Consider the following 14,550-nt stretch of genomic DNA (forward strand, 5'->3'; position numbering starts at 1 on the left):
CATCTACACAGAGCAAAAATCAAATCGATACCTAAAGCTCCCGTATTAACCTTGTACTTATGGGATGAACGTTTTAAGTCTTTTCTGATTAGATCTCCCGTTCAATTGGCCCCCCTTTTATATTCTGTGATTGTAAAATATACTTATACTACATATTTTTTTGTATTAATTCATAAAGAATCATTATTTTGCTTAGTTGTCTTTATTAACACGTATAAATATGATTAAATATTAATTGGCTTATTAAAATTAAATAGTTTTTATGCATTAATCACTAATACAAGCAAACAGTTTAAATGAAAATAGTTTGTCATCATCATATTGATTATTGTAACCACATTTCTGTCTGTGTAGAGAAGGAGGAGAGAGAAGAGCAGCATCAGCATCAGCATCTGAAGCAACAACAACTGGCGCTCTCCAATTTGTCTGATGCTGCTTCTTCTACCTTCAACTATGGCACACACAGTTCAATTTCAAGTTGAAAACATTTTTCGGGTGAATCTCTCCCACTAACACACACACACACGCATCCACCCGAAACACTGACTTTGAGCAGCTTTTTGTGAGAGTCGCTCTTGAAGTGTGTGTGTGTGATTTTGTTTTCCCATCCCGTTACTCCTTTGTTGTTTCTGTTGCTGTTCCCGTCCTGTTGTCGTGAGAAGACGATTCTCGCTCGCTCTTCCCACAAATTTTCGCATTTCGTTTTTGGCGCAAGCCCAGTTTATTGTTGCCATTCGCTATTTTTATTGTTGTTGGCTATTGTTGTTGCCGTGCTGGCATTTTTTGGTCCTTGTTGCGCTCAGCAAGTGAGAAAAGCCACAGGAAGAGCCGAGCAGCAGCATCGTCATCTTCATCCTCGTCGGCATCCACATCCACATCGGCTCAGAATCGGCATCAGCAGCATCCGCACGAGTCCGTCATCGCGGTCGCCGTTCGGTTTCCTCCTTTCCGCTTCGCTCTCTTGGCCACAGGAGCGGCAAGCGGCAATACAGGATCACGAAATATGTATGGCCACCATTTCTTGATAATTTTATTTAGACGAACAGAAGAGAAAAGTGCTTAAAGCTTACTTTTATTTAAGAAAAAACATTTTTGTTTTTATTGTTAATTTAAATTAGGTTCAATTAGATTAATTAGGTAATTAGGTTATGAGTTCCAAAGAAAGTAATGAAATATTAAATATATAATATTAAAATGTTTTTTGTATAATATTAAGTTAATATAGCTTTATTTAGTACTGTTTTCATATTCCCCTTAACTTCCATTAACATTACGTATACGTAATTTCGTATACGTAATTCCAGTAAAATTACGTATACGCAGCTTCGTACATGTAATTTTACCAATTTGTTTAGCATAACAGACCCTGCAATTTGTGAACATAATGCTTATTTGTTGGAACTTCAAACTTATCCTAGAGTTAAGTAGTGTGGCATTACCATAGCTTCTCGGCCATGTGAACCGCTCCTGTTCCAGCGCTCTGTGCCACTCACTGGCATTGTTTTTTGTGTTGCTGGCTCTGTTCCATATTATGGTAGCCCAAACATACATACATATACATATACCCGTGTTCGTACCTTGCCTTCCGTACATAAAGACATTTTTTTTGCGTATTTTCCCGGCTGACTGGCGTTTTGTTCTGCATTGCTGTTGTTGCAATTGTCGTTGTAGGAGGTACGAGTCCTCGAAACACTTTGGAGCACCCCTTTTTGTTGATGTTGGCAGTGGCAGCTGACTGTGTTTTTGTTGTTATAAACGGAATTTATATTTCGAATGGGTATATCAGATAAGCTGGGCAGTATGTAACAAGCATAAGATGCAAGTGCTCTTTGCCTGGATTAGCATTAAAAACTTAATATTTAAGAAATAATGTTGTATTACAAAGCTCTTATAGTTGCCCAAAGAATGGCGTAGTACATGATGGGTATGCTGAAGTCGGATTTGAATCCTTGGAATTCGTATGGGTTTTTGCTGCTCCTTAAGGAGGCGGTATCCTCGATTGTACCTGGGTCTGGTGATTCGGCAGCGCTCTTGTTGTGGGTCGCCAGCGTTGAGAGCTGAGATGTTTGCCTTGTTTTTCCACGGGCGACTGTCTGAAGTGCAAATTTGCTTTAATTATTCCACGACAACAACGCCACCATTTGCAACGGGCTGTGACTCAAATTCAGACACTAGCTTGTGGACCCTCAAGCACACACATCCTTCGGGGTGGACCTCTTCACAGCAAATAAAAACAAAAATGAAGTCTCAAAACCACAATAATGTGTCGATGAAGAACGAATGGGTATATGATAAAAAATGGCTACGGAATTTATCTCTAAGCAAAAAGGTATTTTATGGGCATGCACAAAGGGCGTATGGGTGATGATTTCGAAACATAACTAGTAAAAAGCGTTTTCGCGTAAAAAGTACCCATAATCGCTTTGCTTATTTGGTGAGAAATTTAAGTATACACAATTTAAGTATAAATAGACACTAAAAATGAAACAAATAAAATAAATATTAGAGCCTCAATAAAAGTCCTTTAAAGGCTTAGTTACAATGCAACTGAAGATTGGTTGCCAGACTTAGGTTCACCCAAATGGCCACATCTCAGTGGCTGGCGGTGACAAGGACAACAAAACTTACTCAGGCATCGCAACCCCCGCGCAGGACTTACCGTCGCCCACAGGCAGGACCCTCGGCGACACTGAGTGACACCTTGTGAACGGATCACCGCAGTTTCTCGCAGTGCACGACCCAGACATGACACTAGCCGGGCTTCCATCCAACCAACCGGCCAGCCAGCCAGCCAGCCATTCAGCCAGCCAACCAATCGAGATGGCTCCTCTTGGGTGGCTTCGTCGCATTTGATGCTTGACATTGTTGGCAGTCGATATTGGTTGTAATTAGCTTTAATTGAAATTGCTTCACTCCCGTACCGTCCAGCCAACACACGGATATGTATGTGTCCCCGGCGCTGGTGTGTGGCATCGTGATTTGGGTTTTAATGAAGGAAATGGGAAAATGTTTGTAATTTTGGCAAAGTTAATTTATGGAGACCCCGCACAAATCCCTGACCCAGCCGCATTTTCATCAGCCACCACGATGCCATGACGCATTTTACAGTGTCCGTTTGCCACTCAAATAATTAGAGAAGTTCCATTCGAAAAGTTCATACATTGCTGCAATTTTGCGGATTGTTTAAATTGAATTCGATTTGGTCGTTTGCCGTGTTGGCTGCGAATTAGTATGAGTGCGAAAACAATATGCAGATAAACAGAAACTAGGTAAATATATTGCCGGAAATTAGATAAACAAATTTACAATAAATATTAAATGCAAGCAGTGAAATCAATTTTATTACTTTGCCGCCTTACCTTTATGCGGGTAATGTCAGAAATATCACATTAATCTCTGGCCGATAATAACAATAACAATTTTAACCAAAATCAATTGTAAGCACTTTTTAGCTCGTTTAAATTATAACACTGTTTTCTCCAAATACCGCAAATCATGTACTTATATGGCGATAATCAAAATTGGTTTACCCAAGTGAATTGCAGTGGAAATCTTTAGGAAGTTTATGAACATAAACACGGTTTATGGCGCAGATAACAAAAGAAATACTATTCAGTGTCTGAGAGAGACACTTTGTTAGTTTTAAGTGTATCACGATTTATCAGTTAAAATTGGGCAAAAATATGCAAATGGTAACTAAACAAACTGACATTTTTATCGGTGTTGGTTTACTTTAATTGATTAATCTAATATAATATTTGGCTAAGTATTTAGACATTTAGGAGCTATTTGAATTATTGATATGCATGCCGAGCACTTTAACGCTAAGTCAATTAGACCAATTAACCAATTGACTTTCTAACGCGATGTTTTCGATGTGACTCAATTACCAAATTCCCTACGGAGTTCATCAAACGATGGGCAAACACAAAGTCGCGACCATATAAATGTGAATTGATTAGCGTGGCCATAAAGCCATCAAACGCTTTCGATTTTCGATTGATTGAGCTTCTCAAGATTGACTAATTAAAGAAAAACCATTCGTTATCTCGGGTCATCAATCATATTTTATTGCATACTTTTTCGTGTCACATATAGGGCCATATAAATAATGTATTTTCACACCAAGTACGCCAAGTACCAGTTATGACATTGCATTCGCCATGGTAAATTCTGAATTGAATTTATGGCCTGGGAAGCATGGAGGAAATTATTTTGTTGACCATTTTATGGGTCGTACAACTGGAGGGCCTTCAGTTCGAGATATAGCAGTGCAGTAGCCACATGGAGCTTTATAGTTGGCTTACACCATTGACTGGCGATGGGCTTGATTTACGCCTCTTCTATTCGAAGAGCGGGCTTTGGGCCACCTTCATTTTCAGGTGGGTGGATCGCGCCAGAAGATAACACCTACAGCCACATAACTTCGGGCCGTTCTTCGCAAATCGGAGAGTGATTAAGTGAGTTAGTGAGTGAGTGAGTGAGTGAATAAATGGGTGAGCAAGAGAGCGGTTTCAATTCGATTCAATTCTTCCGATTGTGTTTACAGACATGTGAGTGTGTGTGCCTATAAAACGCTTGCAGGAATTTGCAGCGACTTAGTCGTGCTTTTGGCCAGGTTGCGGATCGACTTCGCCTCACTTTTCGCCTCCATGGATCGCGTTGTGTGAATATGAAAGTAAAAGTCAACGCAAAACGACTTCTCAGTCTTAATTAGTCGAAAAAACACCCGCTCTTCCGAGAAAAGTGAAGCAGAATAAAAAGGCAACGAAGACAACGAGAAGTGACAAAGTGCTTTCAGATTTGAGACATCAACGAAAGTTGTCTAATTTCCTGCCCGCCGTGTGAATACAAAGTAGGTTTCCACTTATACCCACCTTCGAGTTCAGTGGCTGTAATAAAGTAAATACTTAAGATATTTCACATTTCTGGCTGTACGTGTTTTTTGGGAACTCCAATCAAAATGCCAAAGCAGCCAAACAGTGCAAATGCAAATTACACTCGCTTATGATTAAAAACACCCGCTTGCGACTTTGAGCTGTTATTAATTTGGCTCATATATTTCACTTTATTTACGTTTTGCTGCGCATTTGCATATTGACCGAAATTAATGAAATGTGAATGATTTCTTAATGAACTCGAAATGAATGCATAAGAATATTTTATTGCATGAGGAAAATCAATTTGCAGTGCCTACCATTTGCATCATAATTTAAACGCTATTAACCGAACATCTCAAGCGGTTTAACCCTTTAATGTAAGCTGTGAACGAGTTCCAGAACGCATTAACTCCATATCAGTATCAATAAAATCACAATGAGAAGGAAATGCGCAGTGCGTATAACGGTGGTGCATTGCATTATGTATTGTTTACTTTATATCACAATCAATTAAAACGTTTCTAAAGTCGCAAAATCTACGTTTCGAATATTTATTTATAAAATACATAAAAATATGATTCGTATATTGCTCGACACTTAATGTCATATCTTTTTGAAATTGCTATTTAAGCTTACACTTATAATTTATTGATATAAATTTATATTAAACTTACTTTTTTTTCTGTGTACTGTATAAGATTAGAATATGATACAGATCAAACCGTGCCGCGTGCCCGAAAATCCCCATAAGGGTACCACTAAAAATTGCCCAATTGTGTGATTTTCATCCAAAACTTCTCGAAGGTGCCCATCATTTAAGTTCATTACTTGTGCGGCTTAGATAAGCAGAGGAAGTCTCACCCAGAGGCCGGTGATAAAGAAAATACATGCATAATTAAAATAGAGAGACCCGGGCCGAGTCTTATCGAATGCCTCGAAAATTGGGCCAATAAACACTTACCACAATTAGCGGTTGTCAATGGGACTAATGACAAAGGCCAAAGCCAGACGAAACGAGTGTAGAACAGTGTGAAGTGGATCCGACTGTGGATTACAGAAATTGATAATGTTTTAATAAACAATTCGCGCAATTGTGGCAGATAAACCCCTAGAGGAAAGCACCTGAAATCCGCAAAAAAAGGTGAAGGGATGGGGGAATTTGAAAGCGAAATCGAATATGAAGCCGATTATATAGAAACAACATTCATGGCTGATTGAGATTCGAGTGGAGTAGGTCTGTTAATGAAACACTCGTAAGTGGAGTAATCACACATATTTCGCGATCCGATCGCGATCGCAATCGTGAAACCAATTTAAAGGGGACCCGATCCCGTCTGCGTATTTAGCATTCGGAATGGAATCAATCACAATCCACACTTGGCCACACGGTAGCTGGGGTAGTAGGGCAATATCAAGCCAATTAAGTTGTCCGGCGGTGCGATAAGGGGGTAACCCCTCCCCTCCGAAACCGCCACCCTTATCAAACCATTCGCGGCCCCTTCAATTTTTATGATCGGCCAGCTCGAGTGTTTGGTGGATTTTTATTTTACTCTTTATGGCTAAATCTTTTTTCGCCATAGCGCCCTTTCCTATCGCCGGCGATTGTCAGATAAGCCAGGAATATGTTATATTATATGGATTTTCTACATGCTGCGATCAATCATCGCAAAAGTCTTTTATATTTGCAATAAATTAATGCAAATATACAGCCTAAGATAACTTTGCGAAAGCTCCAATGAAATCCAACGGCCATAAAAGATTCCACCGATGCCATATAGTACTTGATAACTTCAATAGAGCTCTATTTAAAAAATTGTCCTCAATAATTTCGAGCAATGGTGGTGTCTGTCTCTGCAAAAACCATTTAATTGATCAATTGAACACTAGTACTGGAGCTGAGAGTTGGAGGACGACTTCTTTGACGTCAATCTGAAGTTTTACACACAGGAACCTCTATTCATGGCAGTAAACTCTGTTTTATTGGCGCCCAATAAAGAGTGCTTTGAACTGTCATCATTGGTTTTATCAGAAGAAAACCTTTAATGGATTTCGTTGTCAAAATATTCCTTTCCATTTCTGGAGATTGCTTTAGAAAATCAGTCTGTATTTATCTTACCAAAGAGTAATTCAACTTTTGCAACTGAAAGTGGGATGACCTAGCAATTTCAGCTGTTAGCTACTATAGCAATAACAATATAAATAAAGAGTTAAATAATTCGTCATAGCCAAAGTCAATTAGCAGTCCTACAACCGGCTAATCGTAGCCGGAAAAAGCCCAGCGGAGATTAGCCAAGTGTCCAATACCATCATGTCTCCCCATTGGCCACATGTGACTCCGGGTGATAAGAATCCGTAGAAATAGACGACTGTATTTGTCATTTGTTATTTGGGAGGCACATTCAAGTGAATTGTTCTCAAAATTTACACGCTCCCAGCACTCAAGTGTTTTGGGGATTAATTGTGTAAGAATGCGCGAACCTTATTATCTCTACTGATTATCTATTGGTGGGCAGTTCCCTAGACAACGCTCAACTCTAGCAATCGATTAGATTAACACAATGGCTATGGGATAACAGCCGTGCCAATTACAAGCGAAAAGAAAACCAAAGTCGAGGCACAGCAATGCGTTTTGTCGTTTGACCGACGGGCTTCGAAAGTGAATCACGTCACAGGTAGCTGATACTACTACTGATACTACTGCTCCATCCAAGCCGATCCACCCATTCCATCCCATCCATTGGCTAGCTACCCAATTTCAAAATCGTTGTAAAATGTAAATGTTTTTGGGCCCCCCTTTTTTTGGTTGTGACTGTGACTATTGTGCAATGGGGCTCGAAGCGTGCGAAGGAAAACCTTTTGGGCCAAAAACGGATTGGCACTGCCAAGTGCCAGTGCTAAGTAATCCGGCCACCTGACCAGTTCCAGCTATGCAACAACCGCTCCGGCCAACTGACCCAAGCTAACTAACTGCTTCGAATTTGCTTATACCCTGGCCAATCCGATCAGGCAAACATGTCACGTAGAATCGTTCCTCGCCGTTGTTCATTCGATGTCAATGCAAAATGCCTTTTGGTGTGGGCGCTGAATTTGGGGGTGGGGGCAACCTCCGGCAAGGTCAAAGAGCGGCAAAATCGTTGAAAGCCAAGTTGAATGCAGAAGTGCCTAACAAGGGTTCAAAGGGAAAATCAAGATATCGCCAGCAATTAGCCAAATTATTAAATCAAAAGACTTTCGTCATTGTAATCTATTTGGATATCATGTTTCACTTTTAAATGAAAAAGGTTCTTCAAAAAGAAGAACTTAACATTATATTCGTAATAATAAAACTGCATATATTTTACATTGAAGTACATGCTTATATAAATAACTTCTAAATCTTAACTTGACTATCAAATGCTTGGTAATCCCCCGAGTATTTCACCCTACAGATGACCTGTAATCTGGCCTATTGATCAATACTTACACTTTTATAGCCAGATATATTTGTTTATTTGTTTTATTTGTCTTAAAAGCCCAGCAGATGACACACGAATGCTAATTAAGCCGCTTTGTTCGCCATTTGTTCGCATGATAGCACGTGATGATAATATACTCGTACCTATGATATATTGATGATGAAGTGTCGAAAAGTTTGTCAACTCGCATCTGTTTGATACCAGACACGCGTCAATTAGAGCCCCAAGCACCCCTCCAAAAAAAAAGAGACTAAAAACTAAATAATCGAAGCCACTCAGATTTTTTAGGCATTGGATGCGATTAAGATTGAGATCTATAAGAGTAGACATCGCTGCTGGGGTGACTGCCCAAGCTTAAATATTGTCGAAAACAATTTTATCACAGCAAATTACTCCTATCAATACTCGTAGCAGCACTTTTTGTTGAATCGGCGCTAATTAGAGGTGAAAATTGAAAACATTGAGCGTGGCTGGCCAATTATGCAGTTGTGATTGCAAATAGACTCTTCCCGTTCTCAACCTTTCCGATATCGTCTGCTATTTTCCCCTTTCTCACCGATTTATGTCTATATTTAGGGCTCCAATCAGAGCGTAAATAACGTCAACATGTTGCACATTCATTAATGACGACTTTATTGAACTGAATAATATCCCATCTCCGTGTTGTCACTTCTGGCCATCAAATGGCTTAAAATCCATTTTATTCGCATTTTGGACGAATTTGTCACTTGCTGTTTGCCGCGCCAGTTTTTGTGTGAGCCATAAATTAGCAAATCGGATAACGCAACTTTGTACGTAGGAAACGAAAAATTTAAATCAACATTTTGCCTGGCAAGCAACATGCCAGTGGCTTTGTTTGATTTCAGCTAACGAACCGCATGACTTGATGTCACATTCTGTTCTCGCCGCAGAAACGCAACAATAGCAAAAACAACGGAAAGCCCCGAACTCGAAAAACAAATAATCACCAAATGTATAAAATAATCAAATCAGCCTCATTATTTCGAGACGTCTCAAAAAAAAACAAACAAAAAAAAAACACATTAAACAGATATTAAACGCAGCTCACGTGAATTTGTTTAGATAAACGCGTCATAATTGAATGTCAAACAAATGGCTAAAAAACTTCTTGGTCATCAAAGCGGCAACCGACCTGGTTTTTACATATTCATGGCATGAGATATGGGTGTACCTATCCGTATCACCGACCGAGTATCAGGTGTATCTTTCGGGCCAGGTGATATAATTAAAGCTAATTGCTGTTAATTTTTATTGAGGTTTTAAGAAGATTTTACACTATTTATTTAATACTTACGTTAGTCTTTCACGTTTTCACAAGTTCACAGGGGCACTACAAAAATTTTTGGCCAAGTTATGGCGAAAACACCGGTTGAAAATATCAGATTTTTTACAATTTTTTTTGTTCGATTTTTTGATAAAAAATAATCAGTTTTTTTTCATAGCAGTAAAAATAGTTGTCCTAAAGTGGAATGCCATACCTCGTTGAATTCGTAACAAAATTTCCTATCCACCTGTGCTCAAAAAAGGAAACTGTAATTCTTTGCCAATTTTCGCAAATTTTGATGATGGTACCCCTTATCGAAAATGCAAAAATTTGTCAAATTTTTTTTTTTGAAAACCAAAAAAGTAGGGATATACATTGTTAGCCATGTTTATTAGCAGCACAAAACAGTCTTTATTTTAGCTGTGCGGCCATTTTTGGCCAAGTTATGTCGAAAACGGCGGTTGAAAATATCCGATTTTTTACAAAATTTTTGTTTTTAGATTTTTTGATACAAAATAATCAGTTTTTTTTCGATAGCGGTAAAAATAGTTGTCCAATTGTAGAATGCCATACCTCGTTGAATTCGTAACAAAATTCCCTATCGATCTATGTACATACATTGAAATGCTAATTTTTTGCCATTTTTCACAAATTTTGATGATGGTATCCCTTATCGAAAATGCAAAAATTAAAAAAAAATTTTTTTTGGGAAATCGAAAAAGTATGTATAGACATAGTTTGCTATGTTTATAAGCAGCACAAAACAGTCTTTATTTTAGCTGTGCGGCCATTTTTGGCCAAGTTATGTCGAAAACGATGATTTAAAATATGCGATTTCTTACAAATTTTTTTTTTCGATTTTTTGATAGGAAATAATAATAATTCACAACATTCCACAATCACAATAAAATATTCTATAAAATTAAATAAATAAATATACAAATTAAATAAATAAATTTACGAACCGGGGCACTAATTGTCACAATTACGTTTTATATGACCACACTAAATATTTTATTAGTACATTTTGAGAGTAGTTTATAAATAAATAAATGGATTCGATAAATAGGGCATTTATTCCCACAATTACCCTTTATATAACTTTGCCTGCCATTTTCCTGGGCTTTGATAAATATCAGTTTGGCTTTTCAATTAGCGCCTCGCCATTTCGCCCAGTGTAGCCACCAGGTGCCTCTGCGTGTGTGTGTGTGTGTGATCTTATGTCTGTGTGTGTCCACCTGGAGTTGGCGGATTGCCACCGAGTGGTAATGAATTTATTTCATTGCTAAACGTCGAACGAGATAGTTGTAAAAACTCGCGAATCGCTTCAAAACAGTTTTATACATTTGATTCGCGACGCCGTCAAATGTTTATTGTAAGCATTACGGCCACTGATCCTGAGCAATAATTGATCTATTGAGCACAGATAACTTATCATAAACTTCGTTTCGGCAGAGCCATAAGAAGATGACGGCCACGGGAGACCCAGAAGCCCGCGAGGATCCATCCGTCGGTGGAGCACCAGCGACCATAACCACACCGACGACCATCATCGCTCCGTCACCCATCCCAGTGCCCAGCGACGTGCCCATGCCCAATGCGAATGGCAGTGGCAATGGGGCTGGCAACCACAGGAGCACCATTGTCATCGAGAGCCAACCCAAGCGACGAGTGAGCATTATATCCGATCCGCCAATGATTGGCGGGAATGGGGGTCTCGGCACTGGATACGATAATCCCGCCTATGAGCAAAATCCGAGGCGTAAAATTTCACAGGTGAGTGCCGTTGGCCGTTGGCTATATCAATTCATTACCCGCCGGCGATTGCGATCATTCCGCTTGTTGGGTGTGCATCGTAAAAACGGATTTTCCATGTACTGCAATATAATCTGCTAATGAAAATATATATGGGCACACGCTTGTGAACCTGTGCTACCGATAACGTATGGTTATTTAACTAAATTAATCTACATTCGTATTCTGATTGCAGACCTCCACACATTCGCACACGGACATTGGACCGGCGCGAAGGAAGAGCATCCTGAAGGATACAGTTCCCCATGACAACGAAAGTGATCGGGTCTCGACTCACAGCTATGGTAAGTGGCACATTCCCGGATCGCTAGATCCTTGCCGAGGATTCTAGTTTGTTAGCAAAAGAATTGATATAATTTAATATCGAATAAACCACTTTGTTATGGTTAAAGCAGGTCGTATTAGCCATATATCTGCGGAATACTTTAATATTTCGAAAATATTTCTTACACAGTCTGCGACGTATATAGTCTACACTCACTTCTCACGTGTGCTGAGCATTTTCGCTACTAACACGTTTCAAAAACTCAATCATGGGCGCCTCAATGAAGTATTAAATTCTTTTGCAAACGTGCTAAACTGAGATTCGAGAAAGTGTAGTATATATATTTTATAAATACATGATGCCATTCCATTTATATTTAATAAGTATTACCGACTGTTGAAGCTAAATGCAATGGCGCCAATTATATATAATAACAAGCACTTTAACACATGTGAAGTACATCATATATATTATTCCGAAATACAAGTATGATAGGAAGTTTCCTATCAAGTCAGCACCTCATTTTCACGGTCCCATTGAAATTTTAACTTGAATTAACCAGTTGAAAAATGCAAATATATCAAGTTGAAGCGCTTGTTTGATCGGCGGCTACGGTTCTACGTCTACTTCATTTTCCAGTCAACATTATCAATTAGCGAGCCGGGGGAAGTGGGTTCTACCAAATCAAAATATTGTTGCGTAGGTCTTACCGTTGACGCATTCCCCTGCGATCTAATGCCCATAGTTATCACCTAATTAGAGATCCCTGCTAGCTGGGAAGATAGTTGTTTGAGGTCTTACAAACTGAGTGGTACTATAGTAGCACCTATACATAGGTGCTGGTGCACCCAACCCAATAGTTTCCTTCACTCATTGGAACCGTCTTTGTTTCGCAGATAACTATCGACAGAATGCGCTGGACGTGCTCAATGCGAAGTACAATGGCCACCAGATGGGTAACACCGGAGGCAGTAGCAGCAATGGCGGTGCCAACTACGTCGAGGAGTCCTGGATGTACACATTCTGCCTCAAGTGTCGCGGCGAGGAGCCATCCGCGTCCTGGGAGCCGCCCTTCTGGCAGAAGATATTCCCCTATCCGCTGTGCCCCACGTTTAGGACGGTATCGCGTTTAATTTCCATAATTTTGATTGGTGAGCAAACTTCACAATTGAATTGGTGTATATTGAGGTTATAAGTGTATAAATATTCCTGAATTACAGGTGTCCTTATCTGGGTCACCGCCTTCGTGATCATCGGCGACTCGGCTGCCCCTGGAGGGCAGCTCTTTGGCCTGGTCGTTCTCACTGTGGCCGCCAATTTCGGTGGCTACCTCATATCGCTGACTACCTTGCCACGTCTCATTGGCATGCTCATGGTGGGCATACTGTTCCAGGTACTCTTCCACATATTACTACATATATCATTTACCTAAACTAAACATTGATTTTAATTTGCAGAATGTAGGCTGGGCCAACATTGATGGCGACTTCTCCAAGGTTACAGCCCACCTGCGCAAATTCGCGCTTACCATAATCCTGACTCGAGCTGGACTCGAAATGGAGCCGGAGGCCTTCAAGAAGGTGTACAAGACGATCCTAAAGCTGGGCATCATTCCGTGGTGCGTGGAGGCCGTGGTGATGGCCGTTATGTCGCACTTCCTGCTGGACCTGCCCTGGATCTGGGCCTTCCTGCTGGGTTCCATCATTGCCGCAGTGTCACCGGCCGTGGTGGTGCCCTGCCTGTTCCGCCTGCGGACCAAGGGCTATGGCGTGGCCAAGGGTATTCCCACACTGGTGGTGGCCGTGGCTGGCGTGGACGATGCTCTGTCGGTGGCCATTTTCGGCATCATCAGCACGGTGATGTTCTCCGACAAGGGTCTGGCCTACCAGATCGCCCAGGCGCCGGTTTGCATCTTGGGCGGCCTGGGCTTTGGCGTCGTCTGGGGTTCGCTGGCACGCATCTTTCCGGAGAAGGGGGACGCGTATGTGGTGCCACTGCGGACGCTGCTGCTCTTCACCGGCGGACTGATGGCCATTTATGGCAGCGAGGAGCTGGGCTTCGAGGGAGCCGGACCCCTGGCTGTGGTCTTCTCGGCCTTCGTTTCGAACCTGTTTTGGTGCAAGGACGGCTGGGATGTGGAGGACAACCCGGTGTCCACCGCCTTCGAGATTTTCTGGATGATCTTCGAGCCAATTCTGTTCGGGCTGACCGGTGCCACCATAAAGATTCGCGAGCTGGACTCACACACGGTGTCCGTCGGAGCGGCATGCATTTTCACGGGCGCCATTTTGCGCATTTTCACCACGGCGGGTATTGCGTTCGGCGATCGCCTAAACACCAAGGAGAAGTTCTTTGTGGGATTGTCGTGGATGGCCAAGGCAACGGTGCAGGCGGCCCTCGGACCGGTGGCCCTAAAGCATCTCGGGGATGACGCCACCGATGAGGAACGCAACTGGGCGAACATTGTGCAGACGATCTGCGTGTTCAGCATCGTTCTCACCGCTCCGCTGGGAGCGATCCTGATCTCGGTGACGGGCACCAAGCTGCTAACCAAGACCAAGCAGCCGCAGGACCTCAGTGGCTGGCGACGCAGCCATCGGCCATCCATCCGCGACATCAGCATCATCGACGAGGAGGAGGAGCGCGAGGATCCGGAGATACCCGAGGACAAGGAGACACACGACAACACGCTCAACAACGCCCACATCCCCACCATTTCCTACACATACAACACATAGTACCGCTTCCAAATCGCTCCACTTGTTGTGTCAAGAATAATGTTGATTGTTTTCTTATTGTACACTAGAATAAGCGGATTCTGCATTCCGAATAAATGAGTAAGCTAATGAA

At 41.4% G+C, this 14,550-nt stretch overlaps 1 protein-coding gene across 2 annotated transcripts; it reads left to right on the forward strand.

Moving 5' to 3' along the window:
* The first annotated feature begins 4,598 nt into the window (after positions 1-4,598).
* LOC120455182 (sodium/hydrogen exchanger 9B2) lies at positions 4,599-14,550 on the forward strand. Of its 2 annotated transcripts, none has more exons than XM_039642384.2 (6): positions 4,599-4,855; positions 11,076-11,396; positions 11,611-11,719; positions 12,597-12,851; positions 12,921-13,093; positions 13,158-14,550. In XM_039642384.2, the coding sequence occupies exons 2-6, from the start codon at positions 11,088-11,090 to the stop codon at positions 14,436-14,438; spliced, it is 2,127 nt and encodes a 708-aa protein (XP_039498318.1). In that variant the 5' UTR covers positions 4,599-4,855; positions 11,076-11,087; the 3' UTR covers positions 14,439-14,550. The 2 variants fall into 2 exon arrangements, with proteins under 2 accessions (XP_039498318.1, XP_039497481.1); XM_039641547.1 differs by lacking the exon at positions 4,599-4,855 and adding an exon at positions 10,866-10,995.

The sequence above is a fragment of the Drosophila santomea genome, chromosome 2L, assembly GCF_016746245.2.
Source record: "Drosophila santomea strain STO CAGO 1482 chromosome 2L, Prin_Dsan_1.1, whole genome shotgun sequence".
Classification (NCBI taxonomy): domain Eukaryota; kingdom Metazoa; phylum Arthropoda; class Insecta; order Diptera; family Drosophilidae; genus Drosophila; species Drosophila santomea.